Source organism: Solanum tuberosum, unplaced genomic scaffold (genome assembly GCF_000226075.1).
Source record: "Solanum tuberosum cultivar DM 1-3 516 R44 unplaced genomic scaffold, SolTub_3.0 scf00136, whole genome shotgun sequence".
NCBI classification, from domain to species: Eukaryota; Viridiplantae; Streptophyta; class Magnoliopsida; order Solanales; family Solanaceae; genus Solanum; species Solanum tuberosum.
This window is the reverse complement of record NW_006239061.1, coordinates 1,173,876-1,191,904: the sequence shown is the minus strand read 5'-3', so window position 1 is coordinate 1,191,904 and position 18,029 is coordinate 1,173,876. Positions and strand designations below refer to the sequence as shown.

The following is an 18,029-nucleotide window of genomic DNA, read 5'->3' as shown; positions in this document are numbered from 1 at the left end:
GAGTATTTTCATTACATCATTATCTTCTACTTGTATTGTTTATCTTTAACACTTTTACTTCAAAAAATAAATCTAAACCATCAATTCAGAATAACTAGTATGTGTTAAAGAAAGTTCAAGGTTAAGAAAATATATTTTTAAAATTTTCATCATCTAATAATCTCAATATTTACCACTAAATAAGAAATCAAAAATATTTTTATATGCTTCAATTGGTTCAAATCTATTTTAAAGTGAAAAAATAGTTTGATCTACCCTACATATATAATGTAATCAACTCTAAAGATTCTTCGAGGGACTTAGTGATTTCGTTATCCATATTTTCATCAAATTGTTTCTTACGAAAATTATATTTGTATTCATGTCATATGCAATTTCTTTAGTAGATAGCACTTATAGTACATATAATTTATTTATTTTAAAAAATAATATATATAAGTAATTGTTTTTTAAAAATGGGGGCCCCAAAAAATATGGGGCCCCAAGCGATGGCTTTAGTGGCCTAGGGGTTAAGACGGCCCTGATCTTACCTAATCTCTTTAATTTGGATTATATATATTAACAATTGTCTAACTTGCAGCTTTCACGGATTTGACACATCTATCTTGTGTCAGCAACAACAAACGCACATATTATTCCTATCCCGTGGAGGTAAAAAATTTGTATCAAAAAGACTTTATGCCCTCTTATAACAGATGATTTTTCACAGGTCATAAATTAATATTTTCCGTATCACAATATCTCATAAGTTATATTCGGACATGAACATCTTTATGAAAAACATAAAGTATTGAACTCAAAATTCATTTGATATTTTCCGAGAATATCAACTGAGTATAGTAATTAAATTACTTCTAGTTGTTCAGTCGTTTGAAAACCAAAATCGTTCTTAATTTGACTAACCCTGCAAATATGACATTCATTGGCAGCAGTAAAATAATTTGTGTATTAAATAAATGAAATATTCATGTTAAATCATTTAAGGTTCTTAAGCATTGGGACAAAAGTAAAATCTCTGCCTTCGTCTTTCTCAAACCTTTGAAATCTAGAAATCATGTTGGTGTATAACGAAGGATCAATGTTGGTACTATTACCGAGAATATGGGATCTTGTGAAGTTGCGAATGGTGTATGTGAGTAATTGTTCTTTCTTTGATATGGATCAATACTGATAGCAGAGACACAAAGTTAGACAACTTGACATGTTTAGCACATCTCGTGCTTTCCTATTCGAAAGATAACAGAGGATATATTCAAAACGCTTCCCAATCTTCAACTGCGGAGATGTTGTATGCTAGAGAAGATTCCGCCTAGTTTCGGGGATATTTGTTCATTGAAAATTATCAAACTTCTAGACAGCCCTAAACTTGTAGATTCTGCTAGGAAGATTAAGGAATATGTTGAAGAAATGATGGGAGGGGACGACCTTCAGGTCGTTGGTTGGAACATTAATATGCTGTTATAAAAAAAATTCATCATCTAGTAATCTCAATATTTTACCACTAAATAAGAAATCAAAAATATTTTTATATGCTTCAATTGGTTCAAATCTATTTTAAAGTGAAAAAATAGTTTGATCTACTCTACATATATAACGTAATCAACTCTAAAGATTCTTCGAGGGACTTAGTGATTTCGTTATCCATATTTTCATCAAATTGTTTTATACGAAAATTATATTTATATTCATGTCATATGCAATTGATTTAGTAGAAATCATAGCACTCATAGTACATATATTTTATTTATTTTTTAAAATAATATATATAAGTAATTGTTTTTTAAAAATGGGGGCCCCAAAAAATATGGGGTCCCAAGCGATGGCTTTAGTGGCCTAGGGGTTAAGACGGCCCTGAGTAGAATATTCAATGAATATACAAAGCAAAACCAGACACGACTTTTCAACCCTCAAATTGTGGAATATTCAATGATGACGCAAACCAAGATCAGAGTCGATATTCTATTATTCACCAAAACTTGAAAATGACAACACGATTTTTTTTATAATAAAATAATCCTTATTTTATTGAAACAATGCTTGTGAAACCCTAAACCAACTAACTTGTTTTTGATTAATAATCAAAAAAAATTAGGAGCTCAAAATACGTCAGCATTGAAATTAATACGAAAGGGACCAATCTTACCCGGCCCCCAACACTAGAAAAATAAATAAATAACATGCTTGTAGTAAAAATTGTAGGACTAGGCTATGTGTGGTCCTCACTTTAATGGGAAAAAAAATATTAATTAGGTTTCATCATGTTAACTGTAGATGATGGGATTTATGTGACATAATTGTGTATATAAATAATTTGATGAGGTGGCCTATGCTTAAATAGAAATTGTTTAAGATAATTGGATTACTATAAGTAAGTAATTATTAAATTAGGTCTTAGACCTAACTCACACCCCAAAAGCTAGCTCAAAGGGAGGAGGATTGCACAAGCCTTATAAGGAGTCCACCCATCTCATTAACCACCGATGTGAGACTTTTGTCATTCTTTAACAGTAATCCCACATCATCTGTTCAGGTTTGGATTATCAGTTGGAAATTTTTTTTTCTTTATCATGATATCAAAACCAACTCATTTATCAGTTGGGATTTTCAACTTAGATTATTCACACTTGAGATGCCGCAAATTAAGGTCAAGAAACCTCTATTCTTATATATTGCCTTTCATTGACAAGGAGTGATTTGATTTGAATTCAAAGTTATGATTGGATTAGTTATGATGAGATAAGTTATACTAAAATTATTTTTAATTGAGTATATGGTTTGTTGTATTCAAAAGAATAAATTTTAAGAACAATTTATTTGTTTACAACAATACCCTTTATGAATGTGAAAAGTGATGTATAAAAAGGGTTATCCCGGGATTACTATACCACCCAAGGGAAGAGATAACTTATCTAGATACTAATTATTAATCTCGAGATAAGTTATTTCGGACTTACCAATCAAACAACAAATTAAGTGACACTATAATTTAATCCCAAGACTATTTGATGTTATCCTTGACAAAACGAACCCAAGTGTCATAACACACTCATCTGCTCAATGAAAAATGTGAAAATATAATGAAGCAGACACAAGACAAGTAAATCCAAGACGTAGACTATTTCTCTTTATTGGCTTGTCTATTCTACCTCGTGTCCATGTCTCCTAATTGAAAAATGCCAATTTAATTTACTTTACAAAGAGAACCACATTGTTATACGTACACATCAACCTCTATTACATGCATGTTACTGTTATTTTAGATCTAACCTACTAACTATTTTGTTTTGAGCTGCATGCAATGAATTACTTATACTGAATTTATTCATATAAACAAGGTAAATTACTAACATACTAATGATACTCATGTTAAAGATTTCGAAGAATACACAAAAAATAATGTACCGATAAGAAGTCCCATACCGAATATCTTTTTATATGATTAGGACAATCTTCAGATTTATGTTATTAAGAGATAAGGATGGATACTTTAAAGTGACCATGACAATTGTTTCGATCGATAGTCTAACTGTTTTGACCTTGCCTTAACTACAATTATGGATCATAGTGCATGGGTAATTTCGTCATTAAAATAAAACTTATCATAATTGAACCAAATTCGTGTGACATAAGCTGTATTGAAATTGTGAGATATTTTAATTTGCGGCTTGTGACGTTAGAAACCATACAGTATAATTGAATGATTGATTTATGTAATTGGACATAACCAATTAGGTTTACAACGAAACCTAGATATCGATAATGTGATAATTGGTATAGAAGCTCAAATAGCTGAGGTGGGGAAAATTATTGACTTTATATTTGAACATATCATATCAAATGATTGAGAGTAACACCCCATTTGTTGCATTCACTTCAATGTTGGTAAACTAGTTTACTGCCACCTTTCGATATCTCATTGGTGAATTACCCCAATTGCCTGACAACATCATTAAAACAAGTACTTCACACAGTATATTCATTTAAATAATAAATGTTTCTTAATTATTAATCTATTGAAAATGAAAAAAATTCATTTATGGATCTTACTATATTTTAATTATAAGTGAAATCGAAATTTAACTATATTTTTAAGTGAATACGTTTTCGAACATTCAAGAAAGTAATATATGTTTACTAATTGCCACAAACATGATAGGAGTATTTAAAATGTTAAAGTAGGTATATAATATTGGGAGGCTTAATTATTAATTAAGACAAATCTCAATTATCATTCATTTATATCCTGAGATGGACAATCAATTTTGACTTGTTGTAATGTATATTATTTGCTAATGAAAGGAATATGACACCAAATATGAATACATTATTAGTAAGATCATTTTCTAGATTTTAAATCTAAAATGTTTTATATCATAAAAAAATGTTCTATAGTTTATGATTTTATTGGCAGCTAGTATGTTTTAATGCCCGATTTAGTTATATCTTCTTTAGATCCTTTAACCTTAACTTTTGCACTTTGGGAGGGGAAAAAAATTATGTAATATGTATAAAAATATTCTTAATGGTATGAGATATTTTTGAAAAAATTATGCATTCTTGGTCCTGAAGCTATAGGTGAATACACACGCAAAAAAGAAGTCATTGGGTTTTGAATGTTCATAAATAGTCTATTAATGATGTAGGTGGTACACAATTACTTTCCATATAAACTCCTAAAGTAGTTTAACTCACTATGTCAATTATTATTTTTCTTAATAGGTGTGCTAAGGGATAGAGGAAGTATCATTTTCGTTCACTTTTACTTGTCATGTTTCGCTTCTCGAAAATCAAATTACATAAATTTTGATCGGCATTTAAAAAAAAATATTTTCAACATATTAATATGAGAAGGATTGCAACATATAATATTTCTCGTGTAGTTTTCAAATATCTAAATTTAAATATTGAATTAATCTAATTTAATTTAGCTTCAAAGATATTTAAATCAACTCTCATAAAGCAAAACGTGACGAATAAAAATGAACAGAAAAAGTAAAATTTAATTCATGTCATGTGGTACTTAGCTTTGTGCGGATATATACAACGACCCAATTATATCATATCATATTAAGGATATATTTTGGCGATTTAATTAAATACAAACATGAATTGTGACGACATGAATTTAGTGAGACGAAAAATGTCATATCTAATGATTCATATATAAAAAGTAAAGTAAAATTCTTTTGGATTGGCCGATGGAGCACAATGAAAAGCTAAAAACTGTTGAAATAATATTATTCAGTACCCTTTCCCTTGGCTTAAAGGGTATATATAAATATAATTAAACTCAATAAATCGACTAAGAAAAAAAGTGGAAAATCAGGTTGGAGTAAATATTAAATTATCAACTCTTCTCTCTTCTCTATCTCAAAATGTTGGACTTTCCTAGAAGAGTTGACATAAATTTCTAGTGCTCCCCACAAACGTAACATTTTATTAATTATTCCTGCCTTAATTAAATAGATGCTTCATATTATAATAAAATGGCATGCCGTCAGCAAGCTATTGAAGGTGAAATAATTAAATTAGAGTTAACATTTTTTTAAATTTTTTTAAAATTAAAAATTGAAAGTGTTGGCTACATTTCACGAGAAATAAGATTTATTAGGTAAGTAGTGATCCCTACTGAGAAAGATGCATCTCCGATTCCATACCAATGGATTCTTGATAATAGCTTAAACCTATCGCTTGACGATCATATATTTGTTGCTATATTATATTTACGATAATAATATAATATAAATATTTAAAATTAACATTCTTAAATATCATTAAAATGTTTTTAGTAACTTTAAATGTATTGATATTAACCTAATAATTACTAATTATTTTTTGTGTCAATAAATATTATCGTTCAAAAATTTTATTATAGTGACCCCACAATAAAAAAAAACCCCACCCCACCATAAAAAATAAAAGGAAGAGAAAAATTGTTTTTAAATGAAAAATCGAAGACGTTTTGGTTTTATTTGAGTGTAAAATAACTAATAGTGGAGACTCTATCTATGGGTTTTCCATTCACTAAAGATACCAAGATATGATTATCAAAATAATTTTCGAAAAAGGATAAGAAAAAGAAGATATCTTTTGATCAGTAATTACTTCTTTTCTTAATTATGTAAAAAGAGTAGGTTTGGATTAGCCGGTTAAAAGTAATTGACATTGATAAGCATTAGGTGATAATACTAATAACATAAATAAATAGTTAAAGTGTTTGAATTAGGTATCTTTGAAGACAATTTGCTAATTAATTTAAAGAAATAGTAAGTAAGAAATTGGCCATGAATTTATATTTTTAAGGATAAAAAGAAATTTCATGGTTAATTTATTTTTTCTAGCGATATGAAATACTAAATTGCCTTAGTATATACTTTTCGTAACCCATGATTTAAGAACAAAGAATGAATAAAATTTTGTCATCAAGAGAAATTTTATGTGACGAAAATTGAATTTTAAATGACAAAAGCTCATGGTAAGAAACTCAGATAGATGAAATAATTATATTGGTTAAAATCATAGGATCATCAAATTATTGATGTCGTCCTTTTGTCGTGCACAACCATGTGGATAGCAATTAAAAGCCCCAAACAAAGAGTACAAAATTTAAGAGAAAAAACAAATATTTAATTGCCACAATAAAATAAATAAATAAAATATACTTATTGGAGTAGTAATTATTAAAATATTGTGATTGGCAATTTCGAAAATTGTGGGATCTTCAGGAAAAATGCAAAAGTATGCCAGAGGCGACTTTATTTGTCCAGAATATTGTAGAATATTCAATAAAGACACAAATAGATCTATGTATATTCAAGAATCTTATTATTATTATTTGTAATGTAATAATTTGGTGGGAATTAATCCCTATCACTTTCTAAACCAACTAACACCATTGATTAATTAATTAAGAAAATAATTAGGAGTTAATAATGCATCTGACGTAAGCATCCAAGAATGAACGGACCTCCCTACCACCCCCGTTGTTGCAACATTATTTATTTTAATTAGGATCCAAGGGCAAAAAAAAAAAACAAAGTTAAAAATAAAAATATATTTCTTTCGAATTCTTTTACTTGTCCACTATATAAAAAAATATTATTTATTTATTTTAGAAAAGTAAAAGAAAAAAAGAATCAATATTACCCTTATTATTGAGTAATAATAAGTTATTTAAACCTTACATAAGGCACAAATTTTGCATAATTAATTTCAACGTTAGTAATATATTCTACTTAGTACTATTTTTATTGACTCTATCAAACAACTCATAAGTACAAGATGGAATTCACCAAGTTGCCTTGCATGTTTGTTATCAGAAAAAGTTATTTTTTCATCAATACATTTTAAGGTTGAGTGGTCCTCAAAGTGTTCTTTTGTGAAACAAAACAATGTCTAATTTTAACTGTGGATGATGGGATCTAAGTGACATAATCTTTTTCATGATATTAAATTAGTATTTCAAAGTGTCATTAATTAACTATGGTTTTCATCATCACAAGGTGGTATAATTATAAACGCCAAAATAAGATTAATTAAACAACATCATCTCTTGTTAATTTCTTGCAGGTCCCTTTAATGACTTCGATTTCTCCGTGAATTAGCATAAAACAAATTAGGTGGCCTTTCCTATATGATGGAAAACATGAGATGACCTAATAACTTATTTATTTTGACAGAGATAACTCTCGTTATACTCAAATTCAATTATCAGAAGACTGTCGTTACTATAGTATAAAAAAGAAAAAGAAAAGAATGAAAGGATGGCATTAGATGAAATTACCTTATACCTAATTAAACTGCATATATAAAGTGAAATTACAGCCATTAATTAATCTGATATTTAACATAACATGAAAACTAATATATCTAAATATTTGTATATATAAATTCCATGTAAGTTGTTGATCATTTCTTCAATAGGTGGAATCCAACTGGCTGATTGTCAGCCATTGAATATATTGCAATTATTTATAAAAGTTTCACTATCTGTTCAAATCAAAATTAGTTTATTAATAGTTCTAATTAATGACTCTATTAGTTTGCAATTTGTAATTTATAGGAACCAACTTATAACCTAACAAAGGGTGTGACATCAGGTGAACTAGGAATCTAATAGTCATATTATTAGGTCTGAAATAAAATAAAATAATAAATACTTTATAATATAAATTTATATATATACCACCAAAAGAGTAAGGGTGGAAGACAGAATAGACCTTGCAGATAACAAAGTTATTTAAACCTTTAAAGTGGAGTATTGTGAATGTACATATTGTTTGTGACAAAAGGTATATATAGTAATATTTATTTTCTATCAGTTAGCCTGCGTACAAGTTATAACCTTAGTAGAATATATTTAGAGTCAAGTATTTATCGACTTGATAAACTGAATCTGATTCAAAATAGTAATCGTTTTTTTTTTAAAAAAAAAAACATCTTTCAACTTTCTTTCTAAATAGACATAACACATTAATTAAATACAGGACTTTGAAATTAATTAAAGCTACAATTATTAAATTTTTACTTATTTGTAAGATGTAAACTCTTACTAATATTTAGTACCTTAAAAATTACTGTATTAAAATTTTGTTTGTTAATTATTTTCTTATTTGAACTATATTACTGTTCTGTCACCCCTCAATAATATCAACTTTCGCGTGTGTTTGCTTGGCCTTACTAACAAAAAACAATTTCAATCACTAAATGTTAATTTATACAAAAAGTATTTTCTTTTTGTTTATCAAAGTTGATGAATAAAGCAAGGGAATTGAATAATAGATTTGCTTGGGCAGGAAATGTAAGGTATTTTTCTTGTAAATTATATTTCTTGATGTAGATCGATCACTGCCGCAATCACCCCTAATTAAGTGAGATTAGAGGCCGAGTTACATTTAGCATACATGTCATGTAGCTTTAGTTTTTGTACATTTTTTTTTGTCCCTCAGCCCCTCTCCCACCTTTTTCTATCTATTATTATTGAGTTGTCGATGGCCAAGCCATCACCTCAATTTAACCAACTGTTTCGTGTTAGTGTCTTCTGCTACCAATTTGATTTCTTATCATAAATCTGGGTCTACCTTGATCTTCACCCTATAGTTATTATAAAGACTCGGGTGGTGCATTTGTATGACAGAGCTGAATATTAGTGATGTTGTCATAATAAGTCCATAGTGTAAATCAACTTGCATTAAAAAGGATGGAATTAGCTAGCCCTGGGAATAAACATAAACAGCACTATTTGTGCATCGAATGCTTCTCCATACATGTTCAACCGATATCAATTAATTGCTTTACCAGGAAAATATTCGTATTAGGTGCAATGTTCAACTCAACAGAGATTACAATACACTGGCACACCAAAAGGAAAAGAAAAGGAGAGTAGCAGATATTAGAAAGCGAATGTAAGTTTTGAATGAGCTCTAACAAATACTTCCGTAAATCACCAATAAATACCTCTGAATAACTCGTGAATAGAAGAACCCCATCAACGGGTGTGTAAGATGTAAAGGACTCACAGGAAAACCACGGTTCCTACTTAAATTACTCGAGACCACACACTCAATATCGAACAATATCTTGAAGGCAATCATAGAAATGTGCGATATTGATCTTTTCTTTCCCAGAATAGATGGCTTCTGCTGTCCCACCATGTTCACCCTGAGCAGCCATTTCAACAACCATGTATAGTTTCTTGATGGGCATCTATCATAAGACAACACAAATCAAGAGTTAGTTATCAATACTCTGTAATGTGCCTGAAATTTTAATTTCTCAAGCAGCACCCAAATATATCAGGAGGCGATGAGACAAATATGAACAGCTGGTATAAAGAAAGCACATGCAGGTCAAAAAGCCAGGGAGCAGAGAGCCTTGAAACTTACATCATTTAAGGCCTCAGCAGCAGAATCAACGTCATCGCTTGCAAAGACATCAAGTTGTTGCAACACCTGCAAAGAACATCAAAACATCAATACTAGGGTAGTATAGTAAAGGGATGACATTAGGTCACACATCTCCAGTAATTGCACCAATGAATTAGAGTTGAGAAAGTATCTAGTATAATGAGAGAGACTGGTGCAAAATTGTCTCAAGTATCTAGTATATTGAGAAAGACTGGTGCAAAATTTTCTCAAGTATCTAGTATAATGAGAGAGACTGGTGCAAAATTGTCTCAAATCACTAGAGCTCATTTGCTCCATTCTTCCTTCTTTAATCAGTCAAAAAAGCAAAATGGATCCTCAAGAGCCCAAAAGATATGATATGTTGACAATCAATGACAAAGCCACCATTTTGCACAACACAGAGTTCACAAGATAGTGTTTGCTAATCCTCTTGTTACAATTATCTTTGTCCAGTAAAATGTGAAATCTCTGCGCAAAGGAGTTCATCAGCCATCAACACTGCACTACTTTATCTGGGAATACCTAATTCAGATGTCCTAGTTAAGCTTTATTGCACTTATCTGGCTCTACAAAAGTACAGAATTTCTTCCTTTCTCTTTCAAGAAATACTCTGGTAATATGACATCCAATATAAGAATTTATTTGGAATTTCTCATTTGACTTGACATACGACAGCGTACTTTTTTCTTGTCAACATGAATGTATCTTTCTTCATCTTGGAGCTACAGAGTTATTCAACTGGAGAAGGAACTTGCATGAAAAATAAAATATGTGGCAGTTTGGATGCCCTCTTACCTTCTTGGCATCTTCTGTCTTTAGTGTTGGAACATGGTATGTGACTGAGAAGGCATCACAAAGGCCAACTGAGTCCAAGAAACCGGATTCACTAGTAGTTCCAATCACAAGAATCTTTTTACCCTGTAACGTGAAACCAGTCGTAAGAATCATCAGCAAAAAGCAGTTGCATATCCAACCACAATGTAATGAAATCCACATCACAGCAAAGCAAAAAGTCATCCCTGCGTCTTGGCTTTTCTAGCTTTTTTCTCCACAGCTTAATATTAATATGTGCTAATTTTTTTTATAAATGTGGTGTTAGGACCAGCTTTCGCGCACCTTGATAAATTCCACGGGATACCTCCCACCAGCAACAAGTACCATGTAACTCTCTCCACCCTTGGTTAGGACAGCTCAGAGGAAATCACCTAGTGTTTTTTTGTCTCTCCTGGGGTTTGAACCTGAACCTCATGATTCTTAACCACTTTATTGACCACTAGGCTATCTGTACTTTTCCTTCTAGTGGGGCAAAAGAACTAGAGAATTTCACAGTCCCCCCCCTCGCTCAAAAAAAAAAAAAACATTACAGGTCATGTAGATTTAGCACAGGACCCTCTTTAACATTAATTTGGTTTTCAGCTGCCAGGCAAGTAGTCTGCATGAATTAGTCATAGATAAAGAGTTCTTGTTTACTAGTACAAAAGCTCATCCCTATTTTAGTTTTGCTGGGAAGATAAATTGCTAATGTTCAGCTTTGTGGAATGAAAGCAAATCTTCTGAAGACGGATCATCCAATAAAAATGCATGCTTTCACTACTTTTTTACATACTTCCATAGTTCCATTTGATAAAGGTTTACCCAACCTCCTCAAACAAAAGATTAACATAGCTAAGACGGGCACACACATGTACAGTAGTCACAATCTCATTATTCCAAAGGAAACATACAAGAACATAATGCCTGAAGGGGAGATAAAGAGGTAAGGAATCACATTTCTTTCAAGAGTTGCCACAGAAGCAAGTCCCAGGAAAACTTTTACACATTCTTTCTTTCCTTTGCTTTAATACTCTTAAGTTATCTTATACATGTACATGAGCCACCTCCTAAACCCCACACACAGGGGAAGTGCGAAAAGAAGCAAACAGGCAATTATGAGTACCAAATGAGTAACATGAAATACAATACTGAGCAATTATGAAGAAATACCTTAGGAGGAAGCCGTTTAAGGAGCACCATCAGCGTTTGAGAAATCAAATTTGAAAATCGAGGGCCAATTGGAACATATTCCAGAAGTCTGCAGGGGTTACATGATAAACAGATAATAATGCATTTAAACGCTATTTATTGTAACATGTTCCGCAAGTCTGCACAGGTACATGCATAAAAAATCACATATTAATGTGTTTGAAGGTTATTTATTAGGAAAATTACCTTTCAATCCCATCAAGGACAACTATACTAAGTGGTGACTTGTATGCATCCTCAAATACCTACCACATATTATCACAAGACAAAGTCAATAATTAAAATGCAAAAAATAATTACATGGGTGTATTCTGACTGATCATACTAAGGTAATGCACAAGTTTAACGTCTGTAACCTTGACTATCTGAGAACATTTGCTGCTTTCACTGAGCCCAATCATAGTTTCAGCAGAAATCTAACAATTCACAGGGGAAAGAGGCAATAAGAGATGGGTTTCATAGTGCATTTATGATTGATCTCCAGAAACTGTCCAAGTTCCCAAAAGTTTAATAAACTTACTATCTTGACATAGGGAAAATCACTTTCAATTCCCACTGTTGCTGCCATTGCAGTCTTGCCACTGTCCATGGAAAGAAAACACTCAAGATAAATGACCACATAAAAAACAAGAATAACACAAGCTTCTACCTTCCACTTGGGCCTTCCAGAAGACATGTAATAAGGGGGCTCCCCCTGCTGACTTTAACTTGTTCTGCCAGTAGCATAGTTCTTCTGTAAATGTGTTGATGTCGTTCACCACAATCCACAATGCCATTAAGTCTGAAAATTGTTGGGTTGTAAATTTAAGCAAAATTCTACAACCCTTAAATTAAGCTCCAGTACTGAAGATTTTATTCAATATCCAGCTATCATTTCCTCGTTCATATCCATCTAATCTACGACAGTCAAGTTTCTTCACTTAAGCTGCCAATAGTACATGTGCTTCTCCCAACTATTGAACTTTAGGTCTCTCCTGCCCTAAGATCGTTATACTGACCTCCAATTAATACACAGGAGACAAATGCATTTAATATCAACTTAGTATTTCCCTTCCTCAGGAAAAAAATTTACTAAAGTTTTTTCATGTGGCTGAAGGCAATAGTTCTCGAGTAGATCTAGCGATCTACTTTGAAACAAGGCTTGTCCCTCCAAAGTTAGAATATAAACTCGGTAATACTACAAGGCTTCTCTTCAAGCCCAACAATCCTACAAGCATTTGATGAGATTTCCACCTTGAAGAAAAAATAAGGACTGTCCAATTTTGGAAATAGATTGTCCTTACAGTTTCAAGGAATAGTACCAATCAGTTGTACACAAAGAACAGGAAAACCAACCTGCACCGTTCAAGGTCATCAGTGGAAGCACCAAATGCAGGTCTTACTTCATTAATAGCATACAAAAAGTCATCCATAGTGACTTTTATACTCTCCTCATCCACTGGTTTGGTAAGATCATCCATGCTTAGTTGCCTGTTCAATGCATAGGATACTGCACTTTTGACTACACCTTCAAGCTCAGCACCACTATAATTTTTTGTCCGTGCAGCTGCATGCAATTTGCAAAGGAGGGCGGGTCAGAAGTGGCAGGGAACACCTTCAGTTCAGCATTATATCTTTAGATTTGTTGAAGTGTGTGACCATCTTATTTAATAGATTGTTCCAGAGAACACATTATTAATTTCTTATATTATGTCTCAACATGCCCCCTCATATGTGGGTCTAATTCATTTTCATGACCAAACACGTGGAAATATCTTTTGCATTTTTTGCAAGACCTCTTTGCATGCTCCGTTACCATGTTGAAGTGTTTGACCATCTAATCTAAAAGTATAAGTGGTTAGAGAGAAAACACTTTTAGTTAGTTATATTATCTCTGACTTGATAAACAATTAAGGAAGTAACATGAATTTATTACAATCATCATGTATTTCAAAAGAACCATATGACAAACACCAGCATGTTATGCTAGTTGTGGCGACTACATACCAAGTTCTTGCAAGTTCACATCAGGAGAAAGAAAGGAATTCTCTTTCATCTTATTTGTATGAATCTGGAGAATTTGTAGTCGACCATTTTCATCAGGAAGGCTTATCTCCACTTGGACTTCTAGTCGTCCTGGCCTATATCAATGGTCGTATTTTCATAATGCACCATAAAATATTACTTAATTACCAAGGAAATACTAGAACAAACAGATTTATATCAACTTCAACAATAAGTAAGACAAAAATTATAACAGATCCTGCCGTTACCTCATAAGTGCTTCGTCAAGCAGATCTTTCCTATTTGTCATTCCAATGAGCAAAACATTATTCAGAGATTCCACCCCATCTATCTAAACAGCAAGAAACAATCAACCAGCTTGAATCAATAACAGGAAAAAGCATTCTACAGTGGTCTTATAGCCAATCTAATCTCTGTGAACATGATTAGAAATTGTTACACATACCTTGGTTAGGAGCTGGTTAACAATGCTATCATGCACACCAGTTCCATCTCTAGTTGATCCTCTAGACTGCATAACAAAAGCATCATGTTGAGAAACTAAATCTACAGAATCAACCACATGGGATATAGTAAGAACATGAGTAATAATTTCAAAAAATCAGATATTCATGATTTCATGAGGTCCCACCTTACAGATTGCATCAATCTCATCAAAAATGATAACATGCAGTTCACTTTGGTCACCTGGAAAGACAAGAATGGGGATTAAAGGACCAAGTTTAGAACTCAAAATATTCCTTGCCATGATAGCTCTCTTACCTTTGGTTTTTTGGTCTTGCTCAGCATCAGCAAACAAATCCCTCACATTTTTTTCAGTTTCACCGACAAACTTGCTTAACACTTCAGGTCCATTGACAATCTACATTTTATATTCACCAACAGGAAAAACAAGAATCCAATAGACAATCAAGGTTGCATTAGGGAAAAAAAAAACAAATTCACATGCTTACAAGAAAATAAAAGCAAAATGACATGTCCATTGTAACTTCCAAAACAACAACAATAACATCAAAAGAAAAATTTCTAGAACTTCGATGGACCTACCTTAGGTTCCTTGCCATTTAGCATTTTGCCAATCTGCCGAGCCATTAGAGTCTTCCCTGTACCAGGAGGTCCATGGAGAAGCATTCCCTTAACATGCTTGATACCAAGCCTGAAAGCAGTTTCATCCCAAAGCCAAAGCCAAAGCCAAGTGAGTAAGTAATTTTACTACACTATTTCTTCAAGAAAAGACATAAGTTCTCATGAAAACAGAAGGAATTTTGTTATTCAGCAAGAACTCTCCATACTTGCTCGTCACATGGGGAGGGAAAACCCTGGAAGCAAAAGCTCTTCGAAAAATATCAGAAAACTCTGCACCCAGACCACCTATACCCAATGATTCAAGATTGAATTCTTTCTGCCTAAAGATGCTGCTGCTAGCAGCTTCACGCTGGTTGACAATCTGTATTGAAGTCAGTAGCAGCAAGAATCAAATCAAAAGGAACTCCAATAAATAAAAGGGAAGCCATTTTCATTGACAACATTTGCCACTATTATATTACTTAAAGACAGAAGTAACCTTTATTCCACTGGAGTTTGCGGCTTCAAATATAATGTATGTGTCAGCTGAAACCATCCCTCTTTCAACATTAGATTTTTCTTGCCCCTCCACAGTAGCTTGATTCACAGTGACTATATAACCATTGCCATGATACTCTAATGTCACCTTTTGCCCAGTTGTCATAATCTGCATAGGTAAAATTAATAATCTATACATAAGTTACTTTCATCAGAACTAGACTCATAACATCTACTCTTAACTTGTAAACCAGGGAGTTAAAAGTTAGAACAGCAGCTTTATGTCATCTTCTAATATAGTGCTCCCTTAGTCCCAATTTATGTGATGGTGTGACTGAGCACGGAGTTTAAGAAAGAAAGAAAGACTTCCTTTCTTAAACCTGAGAGCATTTTTCCTAAGGAGCATGGCTTACTTAAGTGTCTGTTTTTAATGTGTCTACCAGTGCCAAAATGCATTTGGGACAAACATATAATTGAACAGCTACAAGGAGAACCCCATGCCATATTGTTATTACATATTGATTCCAACTGACACCCCAAGGCATTTCCATATGTATCTTGATTAATAAAGCAGATAATCGACATGTAAATTGTAAAATGAATACATACAGCCAAGCTACTCATTTATGTGTCAGTCATTATCCTCAGTAGTCTCTATGACATGATCTCATTGACAAAAGTAGTCAGCACAAGGAAGGGAGCATATGCTTAGTATGTTGAATTGATTATGAAAAAAATAAAACAAATAGACTATGTTTAGTTTTCATTGTTTGACTTCAAGGATCATGTCCGCTATTCAGCCTTATCTTCCAAAATTCTAAAGAAAGTATTCTGACATGAAAATCATTCTTGAAAGTACAGATTTGAAGAACAACACCGTATGTGCAGCCCAATAAGCTTTGTCAGGTAAATGATAATTAGAGAAGAACTACTGAGAGCAGAAATTTTTAAGAGGAGGCAGCAGGGGGATAGAGCCTTCACCTGCTTGGCAAATCTCTTGCGAACTTGATTAGCTAAAGAAACTGCATCCACCTACAAAAAGACATATCTGGTAAACTTACAATGTTTACATCAGCAGAAGTGTTTGAACCAGAGTACTCTTGATGCCTAAGCCTAAAACAAAACCAGCTAAACTAGAAGATGGATATAACCAAAATGCATCACAACAAAAATTGTAAACGACCTTGCATGCTTTACACCAGACTCGACTTGCTACACGCTGAAAGATATGGTACAATCAAAACTTCACCAGAACTGTTCTTTAAGGCTCTCTAAAAGCACGCTTAATCCCTGTAGCTTGGTGATCCCAGGTTGAGCGCTTCGCCTTGCTTAATTAGCGTCAAGGTGTTAAGGCATGTGCACCTTCACCAACGAGTTCTGCCTTAAAGGACACAACAACATACGTGGGATACAACACCATATATATAGTTATATTATAGTTTTACCATTCTTTTGTCCAAATAATTATTATCTGTTCTTATAGTTACATTTTCTTGCATTACATTCATATTTTTTACTTTTTCACTTGGCAATTTTTTTCCATAAAGCCCATGCTTAAATAGCACTTTGCACTTGATACTCCAACAGCCTTTGGAGATTTTTTGCTTTCTTTCACTTTTAACTACTCTGACAAGAAGAATCTAACTCTTTCAAAGCCATTGCATAGAACACTAGACATTGTTGGATATAAAAAACTTGCGCCGAGACACAAAAACACAGGACAGTTTTACCTGCTCCTCTTTGGTCCCTTTTTTCACAAACTCCAAGTCAAGGGTAAGTAAAGCAAGGTTGAAGTCCTCAGGTGGAACAAATCTGCAATGTGAACAGTGAAAGCACTAATTAAGTGATTTCATGGAAAAATTAGGCGACGGTAAGCAACAATATCTGAACAGTTCTGCCGAACCTGCTAACAGATATAGCGTCTCCAGTGGAAACTTTGGCATAACGTCTTTGAATCGCATTAAGACCAAGTTGACCATTAGGAATGGCGTCGTGGGCAGTGTTTCACAGTTAAGGCAGTACTATAGTGCATTATCTTTGATCATTAAAATGCTGCAGTATGAATATAATAGAAAAGCACAACGATAGATCACAAACTACATACGCTTATCGGAATTCGCCCATCAGCATTCAATGGAGAAGTCTCTCCAATAATAAAAACAGAAACGAAATAAATTTTCAATCTAAAAATTAGTAATAAGAACAGTAATAATTGAAATTTGAAAGGATATGCAAGAGTGAGAACAAAAGCATCGGCGATGAGTGCATAAGCGAACTTAGATCCCGGAACAAGAAAATTTCTGAGATCTGTAGGAGAACAATATCCACAATTGGTGTAAGCAAGATCTTTCGCCGGCGTATTAGTTACGTTCATCGTCGTCGATGCAACTCCGCCGGAAGAACCATACCTCCCTGCCATTCTTGTTCAAGATTCTTGAACAAGAAAAGATCAACGTATGAATTTAAATCAAATTTTTTTAGAAATCTTTGGTCATTTTCTTGGCTCTTAAGGAAAATGAACGCGGGTTCAGTTCC

At 32.7% G+C, this 18,029-nt stretch overlaps 1 protein-coding gene across 1 annotated transcript; it reads right to left on the bottom strand.

Moving 5' to 3' along the window:
• Nucleotides 1-9,263: 9,263 nt before the first annotated feature.
• LOC102590007 (vesicle-fusing ATPase) lies at nt 9,264-18,029 on the bottom strand. Its single transcript, XM_006351747.2, has 21 exons — nt 17,726-18,029; nt 17,398-17,493; nt 17,225-17,306; nt 16,476-16,526; nt 15,496-15,663; nt 15,224-15,378; nt 14,979-15,087; nt 14,694-14,793; nt 14,563-14,618; nt 14,377-14,442; nt 14,180-14,262; nt 13,914-14,047; nt 13,263-13,473; nt 12,577-12,708; nt 12,448-12,508; nt 12,284-12,343; nt 12,114-12,172; nt 11,889-11,976; nt 10,701-10,823; nt 9,885-9,950; nt 9,264-9,705 (listed from the first exon to the last, which is right to left on the bottom strand). Exons 1-21 carry the CDS (start codon nt 17,911-17,913, stop codon nt 9,562-9,564), a joined length of 2,232 nt encoding a protein of 743 aa, XP_006351809.1. The 5' UTR covers nt 17,914-18,029; the 3' UTR covers nt 9,264-9,561.

Bases quoted from the DNA above. Each gene is read 5' to 3' on its own strand.
- LOC102590007 (XM_006351747.2), bottom strand. From the start codon at position 17,913: ATGGCAGGGAGGTATGGTTCTTCCGGCGGAGTTGCATCGACGACGATG. The intron at 15,379-15,495 runs GTTACTTCTGTC...ACTTCAATACAG, and splicing joins CAAACTCCAGTGGAATAAAG to ATTGTCAACCAGCGTGAAGC. The intron at 14,794-14,978 runs GTAGGTCCATCG...TATAAAATGTAG, and splicing joins TAAATGGCAAGGAACCTAAG to ATTGTCAATGGACCTGAAGT.